We start from the raw sequence: 22,702 nt of genomic DNA, 5'->3' as shown, positions 1-22,702 counted from the left end.
ATTCGCCACAGACAACTCACCATGGTCCACTCCAGCAGTGAAATGTAAAATTTGTTACTACCGGTTCTGTGGGGGAGTAATGTGGTGGGGGAGTAATGTGACTTGGTGGGCATGACCAACTTGTTTTTTTTACTTTTAAAAGCATTTTTTCGGCCGAAGAAGTGTTGTACTTTATGATTCTTGATGAACGTATCTTTTCTTTTATGTACACTGAGAGCGTATGCACCAAGACAAATTCCTTGTGTGTCCTGTTCTATTCTATTCTATTCTATTCTATTCTATTCTATTCTATTCTATTCTATTCTATTCTATTCTATTTATAAAAATAATAAAGGCTGGACGCAAAAAAAATCTAAAAACAAATTTTTCATAAGCCTTAACAAAGGGACCAGACATTTCTCCCTTCTCTTACTATTTGAATTATAGTGAAAATCAAAATTGGACAAAATGTTACCGTCCCAAACAAGCCAACCTATGAAACAATTTTTACTTTAAGCGCCTGTGTCTTCAAGGCATTTCATAGTCAGTGTTATTCACAAGTCAGCCCATCTTTAATTTTCCTTTACGAAAGACGACATAGAGAGAGAAATACACCATATTTCAATTTGAGGAATTATTTAGGGGAAGAAAAAAAAAACAAACAGCAGGAAGGACTATTCTGCCCCAGTGTGGTCCATTAAACACATGGGATTTGCAACAGAAATGTGTTCAGTGTTGTGTCAAAAATTGGCAGTAATGAGTGGGTCCGTTATTTCTCCAAGAGGGCCGAGCTTTGCCACTGGTTCTCTCCAAGGATTACATGCCTCATTAATTGCTTTCAGGAAGTCCTTGAAGAATTCCTTGTTCTTAAACAAGCCCGTAGATTGTTCCTCTGCATCTGCCTACTGGTCTCAGAATTTTTCTTTGTTGGGTTTTCAATTTGGGGGGGTGGGGTGGGGTGTTGCATATTAGTCCCATCCCTTTCTCATCATTGGGGTTGGAAGGTTCCTTTTTTCCTAATGGGACATGAGAAAGGGCCTGGGAGGCGGGGCAAGGAGATGTTGCCTAGTCAGATAAGAGACATCATTGCCTGCAGCTGCATAGTGGGCGGAGCAAGAGGCTCAGAAGAGACCCGCCCCTAAGTTCTCAGGCTATAAAGGTGACAGAAGGAGGACTGTCCTTTCAGACTCGCAAGATTCTGTTAATGTAGCTTTACAGGAGGGGTGAAATTCAGCAGGTTCTGGAGAACCGGTAGCGGAAATTTTGAGTAGTTCGGAGAACCCGGCAAATACCATCTCTGGCTGGCCCCCGAGTGGGGTGGGAATGGAGATTGCAATAGCCTTCCCCCAGGAGTGGAGGGAAATGGGGATTTTGCAGTATCCTTCCCCTAGGAGTGGGGAGAGAATGGGGATTTTGCATTATCCTTCCCCCAGGAGTGGGGAGGGAATGGGGATTTTGCAGTATCCTTCCCCCCAGAGTGGGGAGGGAATGGGGATTTTGCAGTATCCTTCCCCCAGGAGTGGGGAGAGAATGGGGATTTTGCAGTATCCTTCCCCCAGGAGTGGGGAGGGAATGGGGATTTTGCAATATCCGTCTCCCAAGAGCGGGAAGGGAATAGAGATTTTGCAATATCCGTCCCCCCAGAGTGGGGAGGGAATGGGGATTTTGCAGTATCCTTCCCCAGGAGTGGGGAGGGAATGGGGATTTTGCAGTATCCTTCCCCCAGGAGTGGGGAGGGAATGGGGATTTTGCAGTATCCTTCCCCTGGAGTGGGGAGGGAATGGGGATTTTGCAGTATCCTTCCCCTGGAGTGGGAAGGGAATGGGGATTTTGCAGTATCCTTCCCCCCAGGAGTGGGGAGGAATGGGGATTTTGCAGTATCCTTCCCCCAGGAGTGGGAAGGGAATGGGGATTTTGCATTATCCTTCCCCCAGGAGTGTGGGGGGAATGGGGATTTTGCTGTATCCTTCCCCTGCCATGCCCACCAAGCCACACCCACAGAACCGGTAGTAAAAAAAAAAATTGAATTTCACCTTTACAGGAAAGTAGAATTAGTTTCAAGATCCAATCTGGGTCCAGAGATTTAGTCTTCCAAGCTTTCAGAGTCATGCTGGAGCCCATCTAGAATTAGTTTATCCGATTGTGTTGTTTCCCATCTGGTCAACCTCGTAAAGTTGACTCCTTTCTTAAAAGCAGCCTAAACAAGCTTGTCATAAAATCCAATTCATTACAGATAGTCCTCAAGTTACAACAGTTCATTTAGTGACCATTCGAAATTGCAAGGGCACTGAAAAAAGTGACTTAGTACCATGGTCACCTGATCAAAATTCAGACAGTTGGCAACAGACTCATATTTACAACAGTTGCCGTGTCTTGGGGGTCATGTGGTCAACCTTTTGCAACCTTCCAACAAGCAAAATCAGCGAAGCCAGAGTCACTGAACAATCGTGTTACCAGCTTAACAATGGCTGTGATTCACTTAACAACCTTAGCAAGAAAGGTTTAAAATCATTTAATGCTGGATTTCCTTAACGATCACTGCAAACAAGATCAATAATTCAGCACAACTTACCATATTTTTCAGACTGTAAGACGCACCAAGATTTTGAAGAGCTAAGTAAGAAAAAAAACTTTTTTTCCTCTCCCTGGCCCCCAGGAGCACTCTGCAGGCCTCCCAAACCCTCTGCGCGCCCCATTTTTTGCAAGAACGTGAGAAAAATGGGTCCATTTTTGTGAAAAACAGGGTGCACAGACAGTTTGGGAGGCCTGCAGAGTGCTCATGGGGGCTGTGGGAGGGCAAAAAGGGCCCGTTTTTGCAAAAATTGGGCGAAAAACGGGCTTGATTTTTGCAAAAATGGAACAAGCGCGGTGGGGCTTCGGGAGGCCATAAATGGCTGTATTCTGTGTATAAGATGCACCAACATTTCCACCCTCTTTTGGGGGGGAAAAGGTGCATCTTATACTCCGAAAAATATGGTACTTAATGACTGTATCACTAAGTAATGGAAGGTACTACACACACACACACACACACACACACACACACACACACACAGGTAACATCTATGGGTAAGTGTATCAATCAGAAGATATGATGAAGTATCACCAAAAATATATATGTGCTAAAAAAATCAGAACAAAAATAGAATAATGAACGAGTGACACTTGTGGGGGAAAGAAGTATATCCATAAAAGGTTAATATAATATAATATAATAATATAACAACAGAATTGGAAGGGACCTTGGAGGCCTTCTAGTCCAACCCCCTGCCCAGGCAGGAAACCCTACACCATCTCAGTCAGATGGCTATCCAACATTTTCTTAAAGATTTCCAGTGTTGGAGCATTCACAACTTCTGCAGGCAAGTCGTTCCACTTATTAATTGTTCTAACTGTCATATAAAACTAGCTCAGTTCTTTAACATATGATTAAATCTCTCCATACTGACCATCTATTGCTCCATCGTCTCCGTTTTAACACAACGTTATTTCGATGCAATGACATGTCTATAATAGATACCTAATATTCCATGATATGATTGCCTTAGAGCAGGGCTGTCAAACTCGCGGCCTGCGGGCCTGATGCGTCACACGCTGGCCACGCCCACACCCAGTTTAGCAAAGGGGGGAGGAAGTCACGATACGTCACGTGACGACGCAATTTTGACACCCCTGCCTTAGGCAGGGGTCTGCAAACTTGGCTCTTTTAAGACTTGTGGACATCAACTCCCAGAGTCCCTCAGCCAGCAAAGCTTCAAGCATTAACCCTTCGAACGTTAGCTCTTCGGGGAAGGAGAGGGCTTAAGTTATTTGCTCTGAAGATTTGAAACTGTATGGATGAGGAGTACCTGTATATTGACACATTTTCAATGGATTCATTTGTTATGCTGTCACTGAGAACGATCCCTTTGGGCGATACTTTCAGAGTCACTTTTCGGAGTTTTTTCCCACCGGCCTTTGCCTTGGAATAGAGAAAAGAACGGAAATTTAGATGTCGCCACAAAGATAAATCAATTCAAAATCTTACTGTCAGGCCCCTCAAACCAAGAAAGACATGTAGAGTTACTTCTAAGCAGTTTCCTTTATGGTTCTTCGCCTACAGACAGAAATATTGCCAAACCAAAGCAAACTGCTCGCATCATTAAAGAGATACTCGGAGAACCCATGAAAACCTTTCCTCCCTATAAATTCTCCTGACTAGCCAAGGGCATTAGGAAGGATCAAAGGTACACTCTTCATCTTTATTTGACAGAGAACAAGGTTAGATGAAGCTTCTTTTATTCAGCCAAGCTTTAAACTCCTTCTATAATCCATCAACTTTTTGCTAGAGTCTGATCCTCTAAATTTGCAACTGTTTTATGAATAACATTCTATTTCGGGGTATCAAACTCAAGGCCCAGGGGCCGCTGGGTGCTTAGATCTGGCCCTTGGGGCTCGCCCTAAAACAGCCAGCCCACAGTGCCTCTGCCAGCGAAAACAGAGCTTGGGGAGGGCTTTGCAGCCCCCCATAGTGGGTAGCTTTTTTTACTACCGGTTCTGTGGGTGTGGCTTGGTGGGCGTGGCAGGGGAAGGATACTGCAAAATCCCCATTCCCTCCCCACTCCAGGGGAAGGATACTGCAAAATCCCCATGCAAAATCCCCATTCCCTCCCCACTCCAGGGGAAGGATACTGCATAATCCCCATTCCCTCCCCACTCCAGGGGAAGGATACTGCAAAATCCCCATTCCCTCCCCACTCCTGGGGGGAAGGATACTGCAAAATCCCCATTCCCTCACCACTCCTGGGGGAAGGATACTGCAAAATCCCCATTCCCTCAGGACTCCTGAGGGGAAGGATACTACAAAATCTCCATTCCCACCCCACTCTGGGGTCAGCCAGAGGTGGTATTTGCTGGTTCTCCAAACTACTCAAAATTTCTGCTACTGGTTCTCCGAACTGCTCAAAATTTCTGCTACTGGTTCTCCGAACTGCTCAAAATGTCTGTTACCAGTTCTCCAGAACCTGTCAGAACCTGCTGGATTTCACCCCTGCACCCCATGCCTCATTTTTGGCCACGACGCCCTCCTGCGGCCCTCTGCCAGTGAAAACGGAGCACGGTGGGCCAGACGCCCTCCCCCCACCCCGACTCCATTTTCGCTGGCAGAAGGCTATCAAAACAAACTAAAAACAAAACAAAAGGAGAAATGTTTCCCCTTTTGCATTTGAGAATGCAAGAAGGGACAGGAAAGGAGAAAGGGAAAAAGGAAAGAGAGAAAGGGAAAGAAAGAAAGATGGGAAGAGAGCAAGGAAGGAAAAATAAGGAAAGAGGGGAAGGAAGAAGAAAGGAGAATGAAGAGGGAAGGAAAAGGAAAAAAAGGAAGGAAGGAAGGAAGATTAAAATGAGAGTAAGGGAGGGTCTCAGGGAAGTCCTGCATTAGCACCACAGGTGCCCCGACACGAGTCTCGTATCACACCCACCATAGCCACAGCCACACCCATCATGACCACACCTACATCCCGCCCCCCCCGCCGGGCCCTCCAAGGTCAAACACAAACCCTGATGAGTCCTCAATGAAATCGAGTTTGACATCCCTGCTCTATTTTATGATGTGAGTTCTGGTGGGCTTTCAGAGCTAATTAACCATGTTTCTACCTTGTGTCCTTCAACTTCCCTTTCAAGCACATGACAATTAAGTATTAACAAGTGGAACATCTAACAAAATGCTGCTGCATGGAAGATCTGGTGTTATTCTGACGTTCCGTTGCATTCCTCTCCCATTTCTTTGCATCCCCTTTTAACTTTCTTTGGTTGTGTTCACACTGCATCCTTAATAGCTCAAGCAAATATCTACAAACACACTTCCAGTACATGCTAAGCTTGATTAGTTTTTTTTAAAATCCTAGTTAGGTCTGTGGGTGGCTTTGTGAGTTACATAATCCAGACCGTTCAATTACATCACACTGTGTTGCGCAACCCCAGAAAAGTAACTAGGTTAAGTGAGTTCTGTAAACACAGCTGATTAGTATTCCATAGTCATTCACTACTTCCTATTCCTTAGTATGGTTGTGGTTAGGTTTCCCCGCATTTCGTTTCTACAGAGTAGTGGTGTAATGGTAGGAAGGAGTCGCCCTGGGAGACGAGAGGAAGAGCTGCAGATTAGAAAACAGATAGGAAAGAGGCAGCTGAGCCCACAGGAATACAGGTAGTTCTTGACTTACAACAATTTGTTTAGTGACCGTTCAAAGTTAGAACGGCACTAAAAAAAGTGACTTATGAACCTTTTTCATTGCAGCATCTCTATAGTCCAGAGGTGGGTTTCAGCAGGTTCTGATCAGTTCTGGAGAACCGATAGCGACAATTTTGAGTAGTTCGGAGAACCGGTAGTAAAAATTCTGACTGGCCCCGCCCCCATCTATTCTCTGCCTCCCAAGTCCCAGCTGATTTGGGAGGAAATGGGGATTTAGCAGTATCCTTCCCCTGCCACGCCTACCATGCCATGCCACGCCCACCAAGCCACACCCACAGAACTGGTAGTAAAAAAAAAAATTGAAACCCACCACTGCTGCAGTCACATGATCAAAATTCAGACACTTTTTTTTTTTTTTGCATTTATATCCCGCCCTTCTCCGAAGACTCAGGGCGGCTTACACTGTGTTAAGCAATAGTCTTCATCCATTTGTATATTATATACAAAGTCAACTTATTGCCCCCAACCATCTGGGTCCTCATTTTACCTACCTTATAAAGGATGGAAGGCTGAGTCAGCCTTGGGCCTGGTGGGGCTTGAACCTGCAGTAATTGCAGGCAGCTTCTGTTAATAACAGACTGTCTTACCAGTCTGAGCCACAGAGGCCCTTAGCCACTGACTCCTATTTATGACAATTGCAATGGCCGGAGCGGGGGGTGGGGGGGTCATGCGATCCCCTTTGGTAACCTTCTGACAAACAAAGTCAATGGGGAAGCCAGATTCATTTAACAACCATGCTACTAATTTACAACTGCAATGATTCACTCAACAACGGTGGTGAGAAAGGTTGTTTAAATAGGGCCAAAACTCACTTAATACCAGTCTCGCTTAGTAACAGAAACGTTGGGCTCCACTGTGGTCGTAAATCGAGGACTACTGGTAAATGGGATTGCAGCTAATGTCTCAAAAGGGACCCTCTCTAGTTTCTTGGACTGTAAAGGTGAGGGCGGGGGGGGGGGGAAATGTACGCCCAGACTTGCAAGGTTCTGTTAATGTATCCTTACAATACAAAGACAGGAGCTAGTAATTCTGGGTGTGCTTCTTGTCTGGCCGACCTCGCAAGGCTGGCAGGCGTTAAGGGGATCTTTTGGGAGGCAGCAAATTTAGTGACTTTTTAAAAAAATGTCTTTGGGTCACCAAAGGCTTCTTAGCAGGCTAGGTATGATCCGCAGGCTCTATGTTGTGCTGGCCCACTCTATAGAACGGGGTCTCCAACCTTGGTCCCTTTAAGACTTGTGGACTTCAACTCCCAGAGTCCCTCAGCCAGCAAAGCTGGCTGAGGAACTCTGGGAGTTGAAGTCCACAAGTCTTAAAGGGACCAAGGTTAGAGACCCCTGCTATAGAATGCTGGCCTTCTCTATAGGGCAGTGATGGCTAACCTTTTTGCCATTGCGTGCCAGGACAGGGGGACGGGGGAGGGTCACGTGCGCACGTGCCCACACCTATAATTCTATGCGCCCCACCCCTGTGCATGTGTGCGTAACCACCACCACCCGCTCCTGGTACATGATGGCCCGATAGACCCGTTTTTCTCTTACACCTGGCTCCAGAGCCTTTCTAGGAGTCTGGGGGCCCCCCGAAAACGGTCTTTCACACCCCCTGGAGGTCCTCTGGATGCCAGAAATGACCCATTTGCCAACTTTCGGTGGGACCGGAAGTTGGCAAATGTTTTCAGCCTCCGGAGGACCTCTGGGGGGTGGGGGGGAAGGCCTAGAGAGACTCTGGAGCCAGGTGTGAGAAAAAAATGGGCCTTCCCCCCTACCCCGAGACCCTGTTTCCTTACTTCTGGTGGGTCCAGAAGGCCTGAAAATCAGCTGGTCAGTGTGCGCATGCGCGCCAGAGCGGAGCTCGCGTGCCCACTGATATGGCTACGTGCGCCACCTGTGGCATGCATGCCATAGGTTTGCCATCACAGCTATAGGATATGCAAATCCTGCACAGTCTGCACTGCTCCTGCGCAGTCTGCACTGGCTACCTGTGGTCTTTCGGGTGCGCTTCAAAGTGTTGGTTACCACCTTTAAAGCGCTCCATGGCTTAGGGCCCGGGTACTTACGGGACCGCCTGCTGTTACCTTATGCCTCCCACCGACCCGTACGCTCACACAGAGAGGCTCTTCTCAGGGTGCCGTCCGCCAAGCAATGTCGGCTGGCGGCCCCCAGGGGAAGGGCCTTCTCTGTTGGAGCACCTACCCTCTGGAACGAACTTCCCCCTGGTTTGCGTCAATTACCTGACCTTCGGACCTTTCGCCGTGAATTGAAAACGCATTTGTTTACCCAAGTGGGACTGGCTTAATTTTTTAAATTTTTTGAATTTTAATAATTTTAATTGGGGTATTTTATTTATGGGTCAAATTTGACGGTTTTAATTTTCGGCCATTTATAGAATAGGTTATTTTAACTGTGGTTTTAATTTGTATATTGTACTGTTTTAATCTGGCTGTACACCGCCCTGAGTCCTTCGGGAGAAGGGCGGTATAAAAATCTAAATAATAAATAAAATAAATAATAATTGTTGCAGAAGGAGCAAAACTATTCCAATCACAATGCGTCTTTTTCCGAATGCAACAATTCAGTAAGTCATTAAAACAAAACCCCAGCTCAATAAAGAAAGTAGATAACATGAGATAAAATCAGGACTGCAAGCATTAATTGGTGTAATTGACAACTGAAATTCTGGTGAATTAAAAAGTCTCCCAACAATTAATCAAGAAAGGTAAGAGTTGATTTGTTCCTACCTGATTTTAGTTGTAATACAAGAAATTAACAGGCAGTGAAAGAAAAAACCCTGAAAATGCTCTTAAGATCTAGCAAATGTGGTCACTTTTGTTTTCTATATAGCAGTATGCCGAAAAAGCATTGTTTTGCTAGGAAGAGACTTATTTAAATTTAGAATGGATTATAATGGATTTCTAAATCTATATTAAAATGCCCTGTAAAAAATTGATTAAGCTTCACTTTTTGAAACAATAACGGAACAAATGAAAAATGTCACTGAACTTTTTTTAAATTGACAAATACTTTTCTTCTCAAGGTGAACACAGTATGACTGGCATGACAATTTGCATTACAGTAAAAGCTCAATTTAGGGATTGTTTGGAAAAAGGGTGGCTGATAACTAAAAAAGGCCAGTTAAATCTGACAGAGCCAGTGAAAATGTTCATTATTGGGAGTGACATGAAAACATTTTGTCTGTTCCAACCAGACTGGCTAAATGGGGATATATCAAGGCTGTATGTATATGCGCTGTGCTTATATAGGTATGCAATCAATACTTTACAGATAGTCCTGGATTTATGATTACAGTTGGGACCTGAATTTCCATGGCTAAGCAAAGCAGTTGTTAAATGAGTTGCACCCATTTTACGACCCTCTTTGCTACGGTTGTTAAGCGAATCACTGCAGTTGTTAACGAACCATGTGGTTGCTAAGCAAATCCGGCTTTCCCTATTGACTGAAGCCAGCTGGGAGTGACCCTGAGCTATTGCAACCATCATAAATATCTACCAGTTGCCAGGCACCCAAGTTCTGATCACAGGACCATGGGAATCAGTGGCGAGAGTCAAATAATTTAACAACCTGTTTGCCAAAGGTCAGGTTGGCTATCATGGCAGGTGTGGTCCAGTGGTGGGTTTCAAATTTTTTTACTACCGGTTCTGTGGATGTGGCTTGGTGGGCGTGGTTTGGTGGGCGTGGCAGGGGAAGGATACTCTTAAAATCTCCATTCCCTCCGCAATCCAGGGGAAGGATACTGTAAAATCCCCGTTTCCTCCCCATCAGCTGGGACTTGGGAGGCAGAGAAGAGATGGGGGCGCAGCCAGTCAGAATTTTTACTACTGGTTCTCTGAACTACTCAAAATTTCTGCTACCGGTTCTCCAGAATTAGTCAAAACCTGCTGTGGTCCATCTCCGCCCTCCATCTCCGCCACACATGTGGAATGAGCCTCCCACAATGGCCAACCTGATGATGGGAAAACCAGTCATTAAATTACCACCCCACCCACTATCAAAGTGGATCCTGGGCGCTGTGCTACAATGGAGAATTGGGCAATTGAGTGACTGGCGCGAGGGAAGGAGGAGCAGGGAGAAGAAAGAGGGAAAGCAGCAATTCTCCTTCCCTCATGCCGGCAGCGCCGTTTCCCATTTCTCCATTGCCGCGTCCAGGATCCACTTTGATGGGTGGTGGTAATTTAACAAGCGGTTTGCCTGAACCGATGCGAACCGGCTGAATCCCACCACTGATGGGGATGCTGCGATGGTCATAAGTGCGAGGCCCACTCATAAGACACGTTTTTCAGTTCCAGATTTTCTGACGTTGCTCGTCGAAAGGTGGCAAAAGGGGAATCTCATGACCCAGGAAACACTGCAACCATCATAAATATGATCCAAGCGTCTGAATTTTGATTGTATGACGAACGAGCTGCAAACCAAATGGTTGTAAGTCGAGGGCTAACTATAGAAACACAAATACAGGTAGTCCTCGACTTACAACAGTTCATTTAGTGACCGTGCAAAGTTACAACGGCACTGAAAAAAGGGACTTATGACCGGTTTTCACACTTACAACCGTTGCAGCATCCCCACAGTCACATGATCAAAATTCAGACTCTTGGCTCATATTTATGACGGTTGCAGTGTCCCTGGGTCGTGCGACCCCCTTTTGTGACCTTCTGACAAGTGAAGTCAATGGGGGAGCAATCAGGTTATTAAATGCGTCAACTGCAGTGATTCACTTAACAACTGTGGCAAGGAAGGTCATAAAATGGGGCAAGACTCACTTAACAACTGTCTCACTTAGGAAAAGAAATTATGGGTTCAATTGCAGTCGTAAGTCAAGCAAGACACACAAAGCCAGGTTTTTTGTGCATTGATTGGGTGACTCAGGTTAACCAGAATAGATTAGAAAAGAAATTCTTCCTACATGAGCAGAGTAATCCAGTCACAGGCAGTAAAAAATTTATGAAGTCCATAAAGGGCAAAGAAACAACAATGGAGAGGGGAGGGGGGGAAAGCGTTTTAAAGCCGGTGATAAAAATGTTAATTAGTTTTAAATTATAGATCTTAAGCAGACTGAAAACCCTCTCGCCACCCATGTTTTCAGGGCAACCTCTCACATCCAGCCAGTGTTAGGTATGGAGAGCTGTGGAAATACGGTAAGATATTTTATTCTTATTGCCCTGTTCGCAACAATGGGTCACCGACCTGGCTTGCTTAGGGAAGCGTTTTCTCAATCTTGGCAACTTCAAAATGGGCAGACCAGAGTTGAAGTCCACCCGTCTTAAAGCTGCCATGGTTGAGAAACACTGGCTTAGGGACAATAGAAGACAGTTAGGGAGGACGGGAATGGAAACTGGACCTTGGTCCCTCACCGTTGCCACAATCCTTTTGACAGCCGTTGCCGATAATTCTTCTCCTTTGGGCTGCTCAACCAATGTCATGCCCAGGTACTTCAGGTTGAAGAGCATTCCCTCCAGTAAGGTCTCTCGGGTGTCCGTCCAGTTCTCAGGGAGTTCTATAAAATCAAAAGAACTTTTGTTATTATCGAGACCACTTGGAATGACTTTTGGGAAGAACGGAACAGTTATACAGGAGCTCTGGCATTTTCTCACTGGCTGGAAATAGCCACACCCAATTTGTGTGCAAATGCATGCAACACTTGTTCCTTTAGCGCAGGTAGTCCTCAAAAATGAGGTGCTCCGTCACTGGAGGCTTTTAAAAAGAGACTGGACGGCCACTTGTCTGAAATGGTATAAGGTCTTCAGCTGAAGCAAGGTCCCTTTATTATTCTATGTTCTATGTTTAGGGATCATTCGAAGTGACATCATTGAAAAAAGGGACTTGTGGCCAGTTTTCACACTTACAACTGTCGCAGCATTTCCATGATCAGAATTTGGATGCATGGCAACTGGTTCACGATGGATGCGCGTCCTGGGGTCATATGATTTTCCGACAAGCAAAAAAGCCAGATTCACTTAATAACCATGTTGTTAACTTAACTGCAGTGATTCACTTAACAACTGTGATTAGAAAGGTCATAAAGTGGGGCAAAACTCACTTAATTGTTCTAAGACAGGGGTGTCAATCTCAAGGCCTGCGGGCCGTTTAGATCTGGCCCATGGGGCTGCCCTGGAAACAGCGAAGGATCGGCCCGCGGTGCCTCTGCCAGTGAAAACAGAGCTTGGGAGGGCTGCGCATGGCTCTGCCAAGCTTCATTTTCGCTGGCAGAGCGCTCGCACGAGTGACATCAAGCAGGTCATGTCCCCCCGGCCCCCCGAGGTCAAACACAACCCTGATGCGGCCCACTCTAGGAGTCTCTGGAGGCTGGGGAAAGCAAAAAATGTCACTTCCTGTCCAACCAGAAGTTGGTAAACGGTCGATTTCTAGCCTCCGGAGGACCTCCAGGGAGATGGGGAAGGCAGTTTTCCACCACCCTCAGACTCATAGAGAGGCTCTGGAGCCAGCTGAGAGAAAAATGGGCATACCGGGCCATCACATGTCAAAAGTGGGGGGGGAGGGGAGAGTCGCGCATGCATGTGCGGGGGCAGGGCACATAAAATGATGGGTGTGGGCATGCGTGCGCGCGATCCCCCCCGCCCCCCTCCTGGCACGCAATGGCAAAAAGGTTAGCCATCACTGCTCTATAGAAAGTGGTAAGGACAGGGGGAGGAAGATGTACCCTATAGACAGGGGGAGGAAGATGTACTCTATAGAAAGTGGTAAGGACAGGGGGAGGAAGATGTACAACTGAAATTTTGAGCTCTATCGTGGTCATTAGTTGAAGACTACTTGTATTCTTTCACTGGCTATTATTCTACGTTCACTTTGTTACTATAAAATGCATTATGGGTAATTTGGTTTGCTTATAAAAGAATTGTTTTTTCCTAGAAACAGTGGCCGCTGTCAGTATGGATCCCATTCCCAGGGCTTCTAGAGGGAGACACAAAGAGATCCATCAACCTCTAGAACAGGAGTGTCAAACGCAATTTCATTGAGGGCCGCATCAGGGCTGTGGTTGACCTCAGGTGGGCTGGGTGGGGCATGGCCAACTGGGTGGGTGTGGCCAACTGGGTGGGCGTGGCCAGCTTGACGCCACTCCCCAAACTGCTGGCATGTTTCCTCTTTGGATTGGGTAGACCGGGTTCACGCGATACAGGCCAACCCCTTACATTTTCCAGGATAGCCCTGAAGGCCGGATCCAACCACATCGCAGGCGGGATCCAGTCCACGGGCCTTAGGTTTGCCACCCCTGCTCTAGAACAAAAGTCAAGCAAAAAAAGCACGCACACCCCTTGACTAAGGAATAAATGACTCTTTGCTCATGAAAATAAGTGTCACCGCATCTGAACATATTAACCTGGGTCCAATGGCCAACTTTCGACTTTGTTAAGTCGGAACAATTAAACAGTAACTGACCCATGGCAGGTCATTGTACAGCATCAGTGAAGACTCATTTCTACAAAATGCTTTATCACAGGGGTCCCCAATCTTGGCAACAATTTTTTTTAAAAACCCACACAAACACAAAATCCTTTACATTCTATATAATTGAAATTGAAAACCCGATATTGCACTATAACATAGAATTCAATATGGTTATTGCCCTGGGATAGAAGCTGCTTTTCAGCCTATTTTATTATCCTGTACCATCTGCCAGATGGTAATAGTTCAGAAAAAAGTGTGCCCAGGATGAGATGGATCTTTAAGAATGTTTTGACCTTTCTTAAGGCAGCGGGAGCTATCAAGCTCTTACAGATCCCTCACATCCAGGACATAAACTGTTTCAATTCCTATCCTCAAAACAACGCTATAGAGCACTGCACACCAGAACAACTAGACACAAGAACAGTTTTCCCCCGAAGGCCATCACTCTGCTAAACAAATAATTCCCTCAACACTGTCAAACTATTTACTAAATCTGCACTACTATTAATCTTCTCATCGTTCCCATCACCAATTTCTTTCCACTTATGACTGTATGACTGTAACTTTGTTGCTGGCAATCCTTATGATTTATATTGATATATTGACCATCATTTGTGTTGTAAATGTTGTACCTTGATGAAGGTATTTTTTCTTTCATGTACACTGAGAGCATATGCACTAAGACAAATTCCTTGTGTGTCCAATCACACTTGGCCAATAAAAATTCTAGTCTATTCTATTCAAAGAGGGGAGAAGGCAACCAATGATCCTCTGGGCAATGATGTTAACCCTCTGGAGCAGGGGTCTCCAACCTTGGCAACTTTAAGCCTGGAGGACTTTGGCTGGGGAATTCTGGGAGTTGAAGTCCACCAGGCTTAAAGTTGCCAAGGTTGGGGATTCCTGCTTTATCAAACTCAAGATTTATACAAGGTTTTCCCTTATCATATAAAGTGGATGTAGTCTTGGTGGAGAAAACAGACAGTGAGGCACAAGAGGAACACCTCACTGTGCTTTCAAGAGAGACAAGCCACCAGCCTTTATCACAGCCATGAAACCGCAGAGGTGACCAGGGATCATCTCAGGAATTGTGGTATGCCTGTAGATGGCAAGGTCTACCCGTCCTTCCTACAGCAGACAGGGCAGGAACATGGCCACCATAACTGTTACCAGGCAACACTGCATTCCCTATTATGAATAATTAAATGGGAAAAATTTAGAAGAGAAGAGAAGAGAAGAGAAGAGAAGAGAAGAGAAGAGAATTTTTTATTGGCCAAGTGTGACTGGACACACAAGGAATTTGTCTTGGTGCATATGCTCTCAGTGTACATAAAAGAAAAGATACCTTAACATAACATAACATAACATAACATAACATAACATAACATAACATAACATAACATAACATAACATAACATAACATAACATAACATAACATAACATAACATAACATCAGAGTTGGAAGGGACCTTGGAGGCCTTCTAGTCCAACCCCCTGCCCAGGCAGGAAACCCTACACCATCTCAGTCAGATGGTTATCCAACATTTTCTTAAAAATTTCCAGTGTTGGAGCATTCACAACTTCTGAAGGCAAGTCGTTCCACTTATTAATTGTTCTAACTGTCAGGAAATTTCTCCTTAGTTCTAAGTTGCTTCTTTCTTTGATCAGTTTCCACCCATTGCTTCATCAAGGTACAACACTTACAACACTTAATGATAGTCATAGAATAGAATAGAATAGAATAGAATAGAATAGAATAGAATAGAATTTTTTATTGGCCAAGTGTGACTGGACACACAAGGAATTTGTCTTGGTGCATATGCTCTCATGTACATAAAAGAAAAGATACCTTCATCAAGGTACAACACTTACAATACTTAATGATAGTCATAGAATAGAATAGAATAGAATAGAATAGAATAGAATAGAATAGAATAGAATAGAATAGAATTTTTTATTGGCCAAGTGTGACTGGACACACAAGGAATTTGTTTTGGTGCATACGCTCTCAGTGTACATAAAAGAAAAGATACCTTCATCAAGGTACAACACTTACAACACTTAATGATAGTCATAGGATACAAATTTAACACTTAATGATGCAACACTTAATGATAGTCATAGGCTACAAATAAGCAATCAGGAAACAATCAATATCAGTATAAATCGTAAGGATACAAGCAACAAAGTTACAGTCATAAATGGAAGGAGATGGGTGACGGGAACGATGAGAAGATTAATTTAACACGTATAATGTAAAAATGGAAATCTTTCCTGCTTCAAATGGCAGCATCTATTTTTATTCTTCTCCCTTTCCCCAATTACAATTTTTATATCGATAGAAGAGAATAGGTATAGCTCAAGAGTTGAACTGTGAGATCCTTGGTGCTCAAAATCAAAGCCTTTATTGTCATTGTACATCACGTATATAACGAAATTGGTTGAGCTTGTTTATCTTCTTACAGATGTTTCATCACCATACTAGATAACATCATCAGTGCTAGAACAGAGTGGGGTTTGCTCTTATTTTTATATCCTTGGTGGTTCATTGATTAGCTGTTGTTTACTCTTAGCACACTTGTTTGAGTTGGTAGTTCCTAGGTTTAGATTGTGGTATAGTTTATTTGATTGTTGATCCAGTGTTAATATTGGTGTAAATCTCTGCTCATATGGGCATTGTTTGCTGCTGAAGATACCTATTTTGGACTTTTGTTTCCTATTGGGATTTTTGGTTGTCTCTTTTGAATGTTATGAAGATGTTGTTTACCTCTATGTGGCTGCTGATGGCTATTATCATATCCTGCTAAATCTGGGTATGTATGACTCTTGCCTTAACCTGAAACAGTTTTTGAACTAATTTCAAAACTTTTTTTTTTTTTGCAACCGATCAGATTCCTAGGAAGAACTTCCCCTGGGGACCTACTGCTTGGAAGGGAGAGAGAAAAAGTGTTCAAAGTAAATTGAAGAAAAGAAATGGTGCTAACAAGACATGATTTTGGCTCTGCTTCCTCTGTCAGCTCTCAGCCTGCAGGTGACAACACCACACCTTCAAGCAATGCAACTCTTGGCAGGAAAATAAAAGCTTGACCATGCCAATGTAAAAAAAAAACTCCTTTGATATTATGGCACAATACAACTGGGTTCACACAATACACTGGAGAAGGTTATAATGGGAATGGTTGGTTGTGATATGGGAAGCCAGCCAACACCTCAGCAAACTGTGGGAATCAGACCATCCTCTTAAGCCACTGATTTGCCTGCATGCTATGTGAACACTATCCTGATGTTTCATCCAAGGCTCAGCATGTTGCAAAGACCCAGATCATGGATGCAAATTGGTTGGACTCACTGCCCCCAAAAACAGTCACTTGTGAACAAATCTTCTTTAAACCACTGAAATTTATTTTGGAATAGACACTGCCAAGATGATTTTACATGGATACACGTACACAATGACTTAGTCTTAACTCAAGGCTGCCAATGTGCCTGACTGGCCCGGCTTTCATGGCTAAGGCAGGATTTGAACTCACGGACTCCTGATTACTAGCCTGGTGCCTTAGCCACTTACACCACCAAATTAGCTCACTTCTAGTGGTCTCTAGATTGGGAAATGCTTCGCATTTCTTACCAGTCCTTAACCTGACCTTCATTCTTCTACCAAAATAGCCTTTCTTAATCCAGACCTCTCCAGATATGTCCAACTCTAAATCCTGTAATCCTCTGTCCACATTGACAGAGAGCTAAATGATGAGGATGAGGACCAGCGTCTATCTCCAGCAACTAGGATTAAACCTTGTTACATATATAGAATAGAATAACAGAGTTGGAAGGGACCTTGGAGGTCTTCTAGTCCAACCTCCTACTTAGGCAGGAAACCCTACACCCAGGGGTGAAATCTAGCAGGCTTTGACAGGTTCTGGAGAACCGGTAGTAGAAATTTTGAGCAGTTCGGAGAACCGGCAAATACCATCTCTGGCTGGCCCCAGAGTGGGGTGGGAATGGAGATTTTGCAATATCCTTCCCACAGGAGTGGGGAGGGAATTGGGATTTTGCAGTATCCTTCCCCTGCCACATCCACCAAGTCACACCCACCAAGCCACACCACATCCACCAAGCCATGTCCACAGAACCAGTAGTAAAAAAAATGTGGATTTCACCACTGGGCCAAATTCACATCACAAATGTCTTGCTTAGCAACATAAATTTAGCAGCAGTAATAATAGAAGCAGTACAACTGTGTCAAAAGAAAGCAGAGATGGGACCTATAGTAACAGGCACCTTGGGTGCAATCCCTGAACAACTGAAGCACCACTTGAACATGGAATAGAATAGAATAGAATAGAATAGAATAGAATAGAATAGAATAGAATAGAATAGAACAGAACAGAACAGAACAGAACAGAATAGAATAGAATAGAATAGAGGAGTTGGAAGGGACCATGGAGGTCTTCTAGTCCAACCCCCTGCTTAGGCAGGAAACCCTACACCACTTCAGACATCTTCTTAAAAACTTCCAGTATTCACAACTTCTGGAGCGAATGTTCACAACATTCGCAACTTCTGGAGGCAAGTCGTTCCACTGATTAATTGTTCTAATGGTCTATTAATCTTTTACAATGTGCTTGGTCAGCTTTCCCAATGCCTTGGATGGGGCTGAAGTCCAACACATCCGGAGCACAACAGGTTGGAGAAAACTACCATGGCCTAAAAGCCAATTATGGACAGCAGGAAAAAAAACCACCCATTCTTTTTGCGAAGCTGTTAATTTTCTCTCACGCACACACATACAATGTGTGCTGGTGAAGAAGAAAACTGCTCTGAGCCCAGGAAGGCTAGACAAAAAGCCTCATGCAATGCAGGTCCCTTATCCCTGGAAGGCACCCACAATGGGCTACACAATTGCCCTGACCAAAAATACATTCTAAACGATGGCAGGAGAGAGATTAGAAATTAGTCTAACGAGGGACTGAAATAAAACCAGATGCCAATTCTCTTCTATGCTGCTGTCAAGAACACCTGCAGGGATGCATCCCTGAAGTTGCCAGCAGTTGAGTTCAAATGAATTTATCTTTTAGCACCAATTTGAAAGGGGGAAGAGACAGAGAGGGATATTTTTACCTGTCTGAAAATCCTGCAAACAGATCCCCTGCAAGCTTTCCATAGCAAAGCCAAGGAGATATAAGAGGTGTTTCCATAAATAGATTTTTAAAAAATATATATAATCATGGACTAGTAACAAATAAAGTAGCAAAATAGGTAAGGTTAAAAAAAAATTGAACAGTATCAAAGGAAAAGATCAAGAAGATTGAAAATTTTGAGACGATTAAGAAGAAGAAGAGAGGCAGCTTGGTGTAGTGGTCAAGGTGCTGGGCTAGAAACCAGGAGGCTGTGAGTTCTAGTTGCGCTTTAGGCATGAAAAGCTGGTTGGGCGATTTTGGGCCACTCGTTCTCTCCCAGTGCAATCAACCTCACAGTGTCGATTTGGGGGAAATAGGAGGAGGAAGGAATATTTGTATATTCACTGCCTTGAGTTGTATTTTAAAAAGGAGGATAAAAATAAGCTTTAAAAGTGACTATAGCAGGGACGTCGAACTAGATATTATTGAGGGCTGCATCAGGGTTGTGTTTGACATCGCGGTGGAGGGGCGTGGGGGCGTGGCCAGCTCGACGTCACTCATCAACGCTCCATTTTTTGGCCACGACAGCCTCCTGCAACCCTCTGCCAGCAAGATCACACACAAGCTCCCCAAGCTCCGTTTTTGCTGGCAGAGGGTTGCAGAAGGCCATCGCGGCCAAAAACAAAGCTCCATTTTCGCTAGCAGAGGCACCTTGGGCTTTGCTGTTTCCATGGCAGGCCCACAGGCCTGATCTAAGCACCCCGTGGGCCGTTCAGTTTGACACCCCTGGACTATGGTATCATTATCCATTTTGTAAGTAACCAATCCTGACACACATGAGTGTTGCAGCATCCCCATGGCCACATGATCAAAATTCAGGCACTTGGCAAACAGCATGTATTTACAATGGTTGCAGCTTCCTAGGGCAGTGATGGCTAACCTTTTCCGGACCGAGTGCCCAAAGTGCGCGAGAACCTCCAAAATACAATGTGTGTGTGGCCCTGTGCATGCTGCCACCCCCCAAGCATGCACACGGGCCCCTGCATGCGCCCCACCCCTTGCACATACGCACAGGCCTACCTGCATGCCCCCTGCCCCACACAAATGCGCGGCAGGGACCTAAAGACCAGTTGGCTGGCAGGAGGTGCGCACGCATGCTCAGTGAAGCTGAACTGGGGCGATGGCTCATGTGCCATCAGAGAGGGCATCACGTGCCACCTCTGGCATGTGTGCCATAGGTTCGTCATCATGGTCCCAGGATCACCTGACCACCATTTCAGATGTTCACAACCAGTTTCTGATAACCAACGTCCAGGGGTGAAATGCTCCCGGTTCGGACCGGATCACCCAATCCAGTAGTGAAATCCCTGCCCCCCCACCCCCCGCATGCCCAGCTGAGCCGAAAAATGCTTTTAAAAGTTAAAAAAAAAGCTTCTGATGATCGCGCGGCTCAGCTGGAATCGTCAGAGGCTTTTAAAAGCATTTTTTCTACAACCTCTTCGGCCAAAGAGGCTGTAAAAAAAATGCTTTTAAAAGTAAAAAAAAAAAGTTGGCCACACCCACCCAGTCACATTACCACCTCCACCAAGCGACGCCCACAGAACGGTAGTAACAAATTTTACATTTCACCACTGCCAAGGTCCTGCTGCGAACCAGTAGTAAAGGTAAGTAGAACCCACCCCTGGCTTAGTAGGACTCTCTGCACTTATCTGGGAGCCAAAACAGGGCATGTGGGGACTCCTGGAAAGGGGCATGGCGTGGCCAGGCCAGCCAGCAATTTAACAACCGGTTTGCCCAAACCAGCTGAATCCCACTACTGGGTGTTTCCCCTTGGGAAGATGTAAGACTTGTGGACTTCAACTCCCAGAATTCCCCAGCCAGCCATCCCCAGCCACAAGTCTTAAAAGTTGCCAAGTTCGGAGACCTCTGGCCTAGATAGTATCCCTTCTCTCTCCCACCCTCTCCCCGCTCCCGCCCCATGACCTCCATCTCCCAAGGTGATTCACAGATATCATTACAAGGGGTCAGAGGATTCCCTGGAGTTGCACACACATTAGAAGATAACCTTCTCGCTTTTAGCTTTCAATAGCCACACGCCGCATTTTCAGAGAATAACGGGGAGCCGCCTTCACCAGGAAGGCACCAGGTTTTGGAAAGCTGACCGACATCTTTTCCAAATCTTCCTTAGAAGGCTGTGTTGGTGAAACAGAGAAGTGAATCACGAACGGACGTTAATATTCCTGGGGCTAAATTTGTGCCTAAAAACAATCACAGTTTTTTTCCCCCACCGGGGAATGCGTTTTGATAGGGATGAACAGTGCTTACTCTGAGCAGAAGGAACAGCTGGGATTGGCAAAGACGGGTACGTTAACTTGATTGCTTTTCGTTTTGATATTGATCAGCGGATTTAATGCTCTGGGTTGCACTATTACATATTAAAGACGGAAAGTTCCACTATGAAAAGGCAACAAGTTCAGAGGCTATGAGGCCGTTGTGTTAAGTCAAGCTGGAGACCCATGTTAGATCATCACCCGCCTATTCCTAAGGCTCATCAACCCAATTTCACTGTGGGGGTGTGTGTTCTGGATCCAAAAAAAAAACACCAATAACTTTACAGTTTGATTCTGGGTAGAATTAGCTGCACTCATAACCCCCTGACATCAACATATTAACGATACGTAGATTTAAATGTGTATAGATCGGGGTGAAATCCAGCAGATTCTGACAGGTTCTGAAAAACCGGTAGCAGAAATTTTGAGCACTTTGGAGAACCGGCAAATACCATCTCTGGCTGGCCCCAGAGTGGTGTGGGAATGGAGATTTTGTAATATCCTTCCCCTGGAGTGCGGAGGGAATGGAAATTTTGCAATATCCTTCCCCTGGAGTGGGGAGGGAATGGAGATTTTGTAATATCCTTCCCCTGGAGTGCGGAGGGAATGGAAATTTTGCAATATCCTTCCCCTGGAGTGGGGAGGGAATGGGGATTTTGCAATATCCTTCCCCTGGAGTGGGGAGGGAATAGAGATTTTGCAATATCCGTCCCCTGGAGTGGGGAGGGAATGGGGATTTTGCAGTAGCCTTCCCCTTGAGTGGGGAGGGAATGGGGATTTTACAGTAGCCTTCCCCTGGAGTGGGGAGGGAATGGAGATTTTGCAATATCCTTCCCCTGGAATGGGGAGGGAACGGGGATTTTGCAATATCCTTCCCCTGGAGTGGGGAGGGAATGGAGATTTTGCAGTATACTTCCCTGGAGTGGGGAGGGAATGGGGATTTTGCAGTATCCTTCCCCTGGAGTGGGAAGGGAATGGAGATTTTGCAGTATCCTTCCCCTGCCACGCCCACCAAGCCACGCCCACAGAACTGGTAGTAAAAAAAATTGGATTTCACCACTGATACAGTCCTCAACTGATGACCACAACTGAGCCCAAAATTTAAGTTGCTGAGAAATTTGTTAGGTGAGTTTTTTAGACTTTTTCTTGCCACGGTTGCTAAGTGAATCACTGCAGTCGTTAAATTAGTAACACGGTTGTTAAGTGAATCTGGTTTCCCCGCTGACTTTGCTTCTCAGAAGGTCGCAGAAGGGGATCACGTCGCAGAAGGGGACACTGCAGCCGTCATAAATATGAGTCAGTTGCCGAGCATCTGAATTTGGATCACATGACCGCAGGGGACGCTGCAATAGCTATAAGTGTAAAAAAAAATGATCATAAGTCACTTTTATCAGCGCCATTAGGACTTTGAATGGTCACTAAACAAACTGTTGTAAATTGAGAACTACCTGTATATACGCCATGCAGTTATAAAACTGTCTAACCCCCATTATCTGTGAGCAATTTACAAAAAATCAGGAAATGATGGAAACTCTTTTGAAAAATTTAATTTTTTTGACAATGTTCATGTTGAACCTCCTGAATTGCAAAAAAAAGAAGGGATTTTCACAAACTTCAGCTGCAGTTTGTTCC

At 45.0% G+C, this 22,702-nt stretch overlaps 1 protein-coding gene across 2 annotated transcripts in view; it reads right to left on the bottom strand.

The window, feature by feature from the left end:
• LDLRAP1 (low density lipoprotein receptor adaptor protein 1) overlaps positions 1 to 22,702 on the bottom strand; it is a 106,575-nt gene that overhangs the window by 51,495 nt on the left and 32,378 nt on the right. For both annotated transcript variants that reach the window (XM_058195438.1, XM_058195437.1), the window contains exons 2-3: positions 11,574 to 11,716; positions 3,828 to 3,940 (exon numbers count right to left, since the gene is read on the bottom strand). In XM_058195438.1, coding sequence (XP_058051421.1) covers positions 3,828 to 3,940; positions 11,574 to 11,716 — 256 coding nt within the window. The remainder of the gene's footprint in view (positions 1 to 3,827; positions 3,941 to 11,573; positions 11,717 to 22,702) is intronic.

The sequence above is a fragment of the Ahaetulla prasina genome, chromosome 10, assembly GCF_028640845.1.
Source record: "Ahaetulla prasina isolate Xishuangbanna chromosome 10, ASM2864084v1, whole genome shotgun sequence".
Taxonomy (NCBI): domain Eukaryota; kingdom Metazoa; phylum Chordata; class Lepidosauria; order Squamata; family Colubridae; genus Ahaetulla; species Ahaetulla prasina.
The sequence above is the reverse complement of the archived record's forward strand: the minus strand, read 5'-3'. Positions and strand labels throughout refer to the sequence as shown.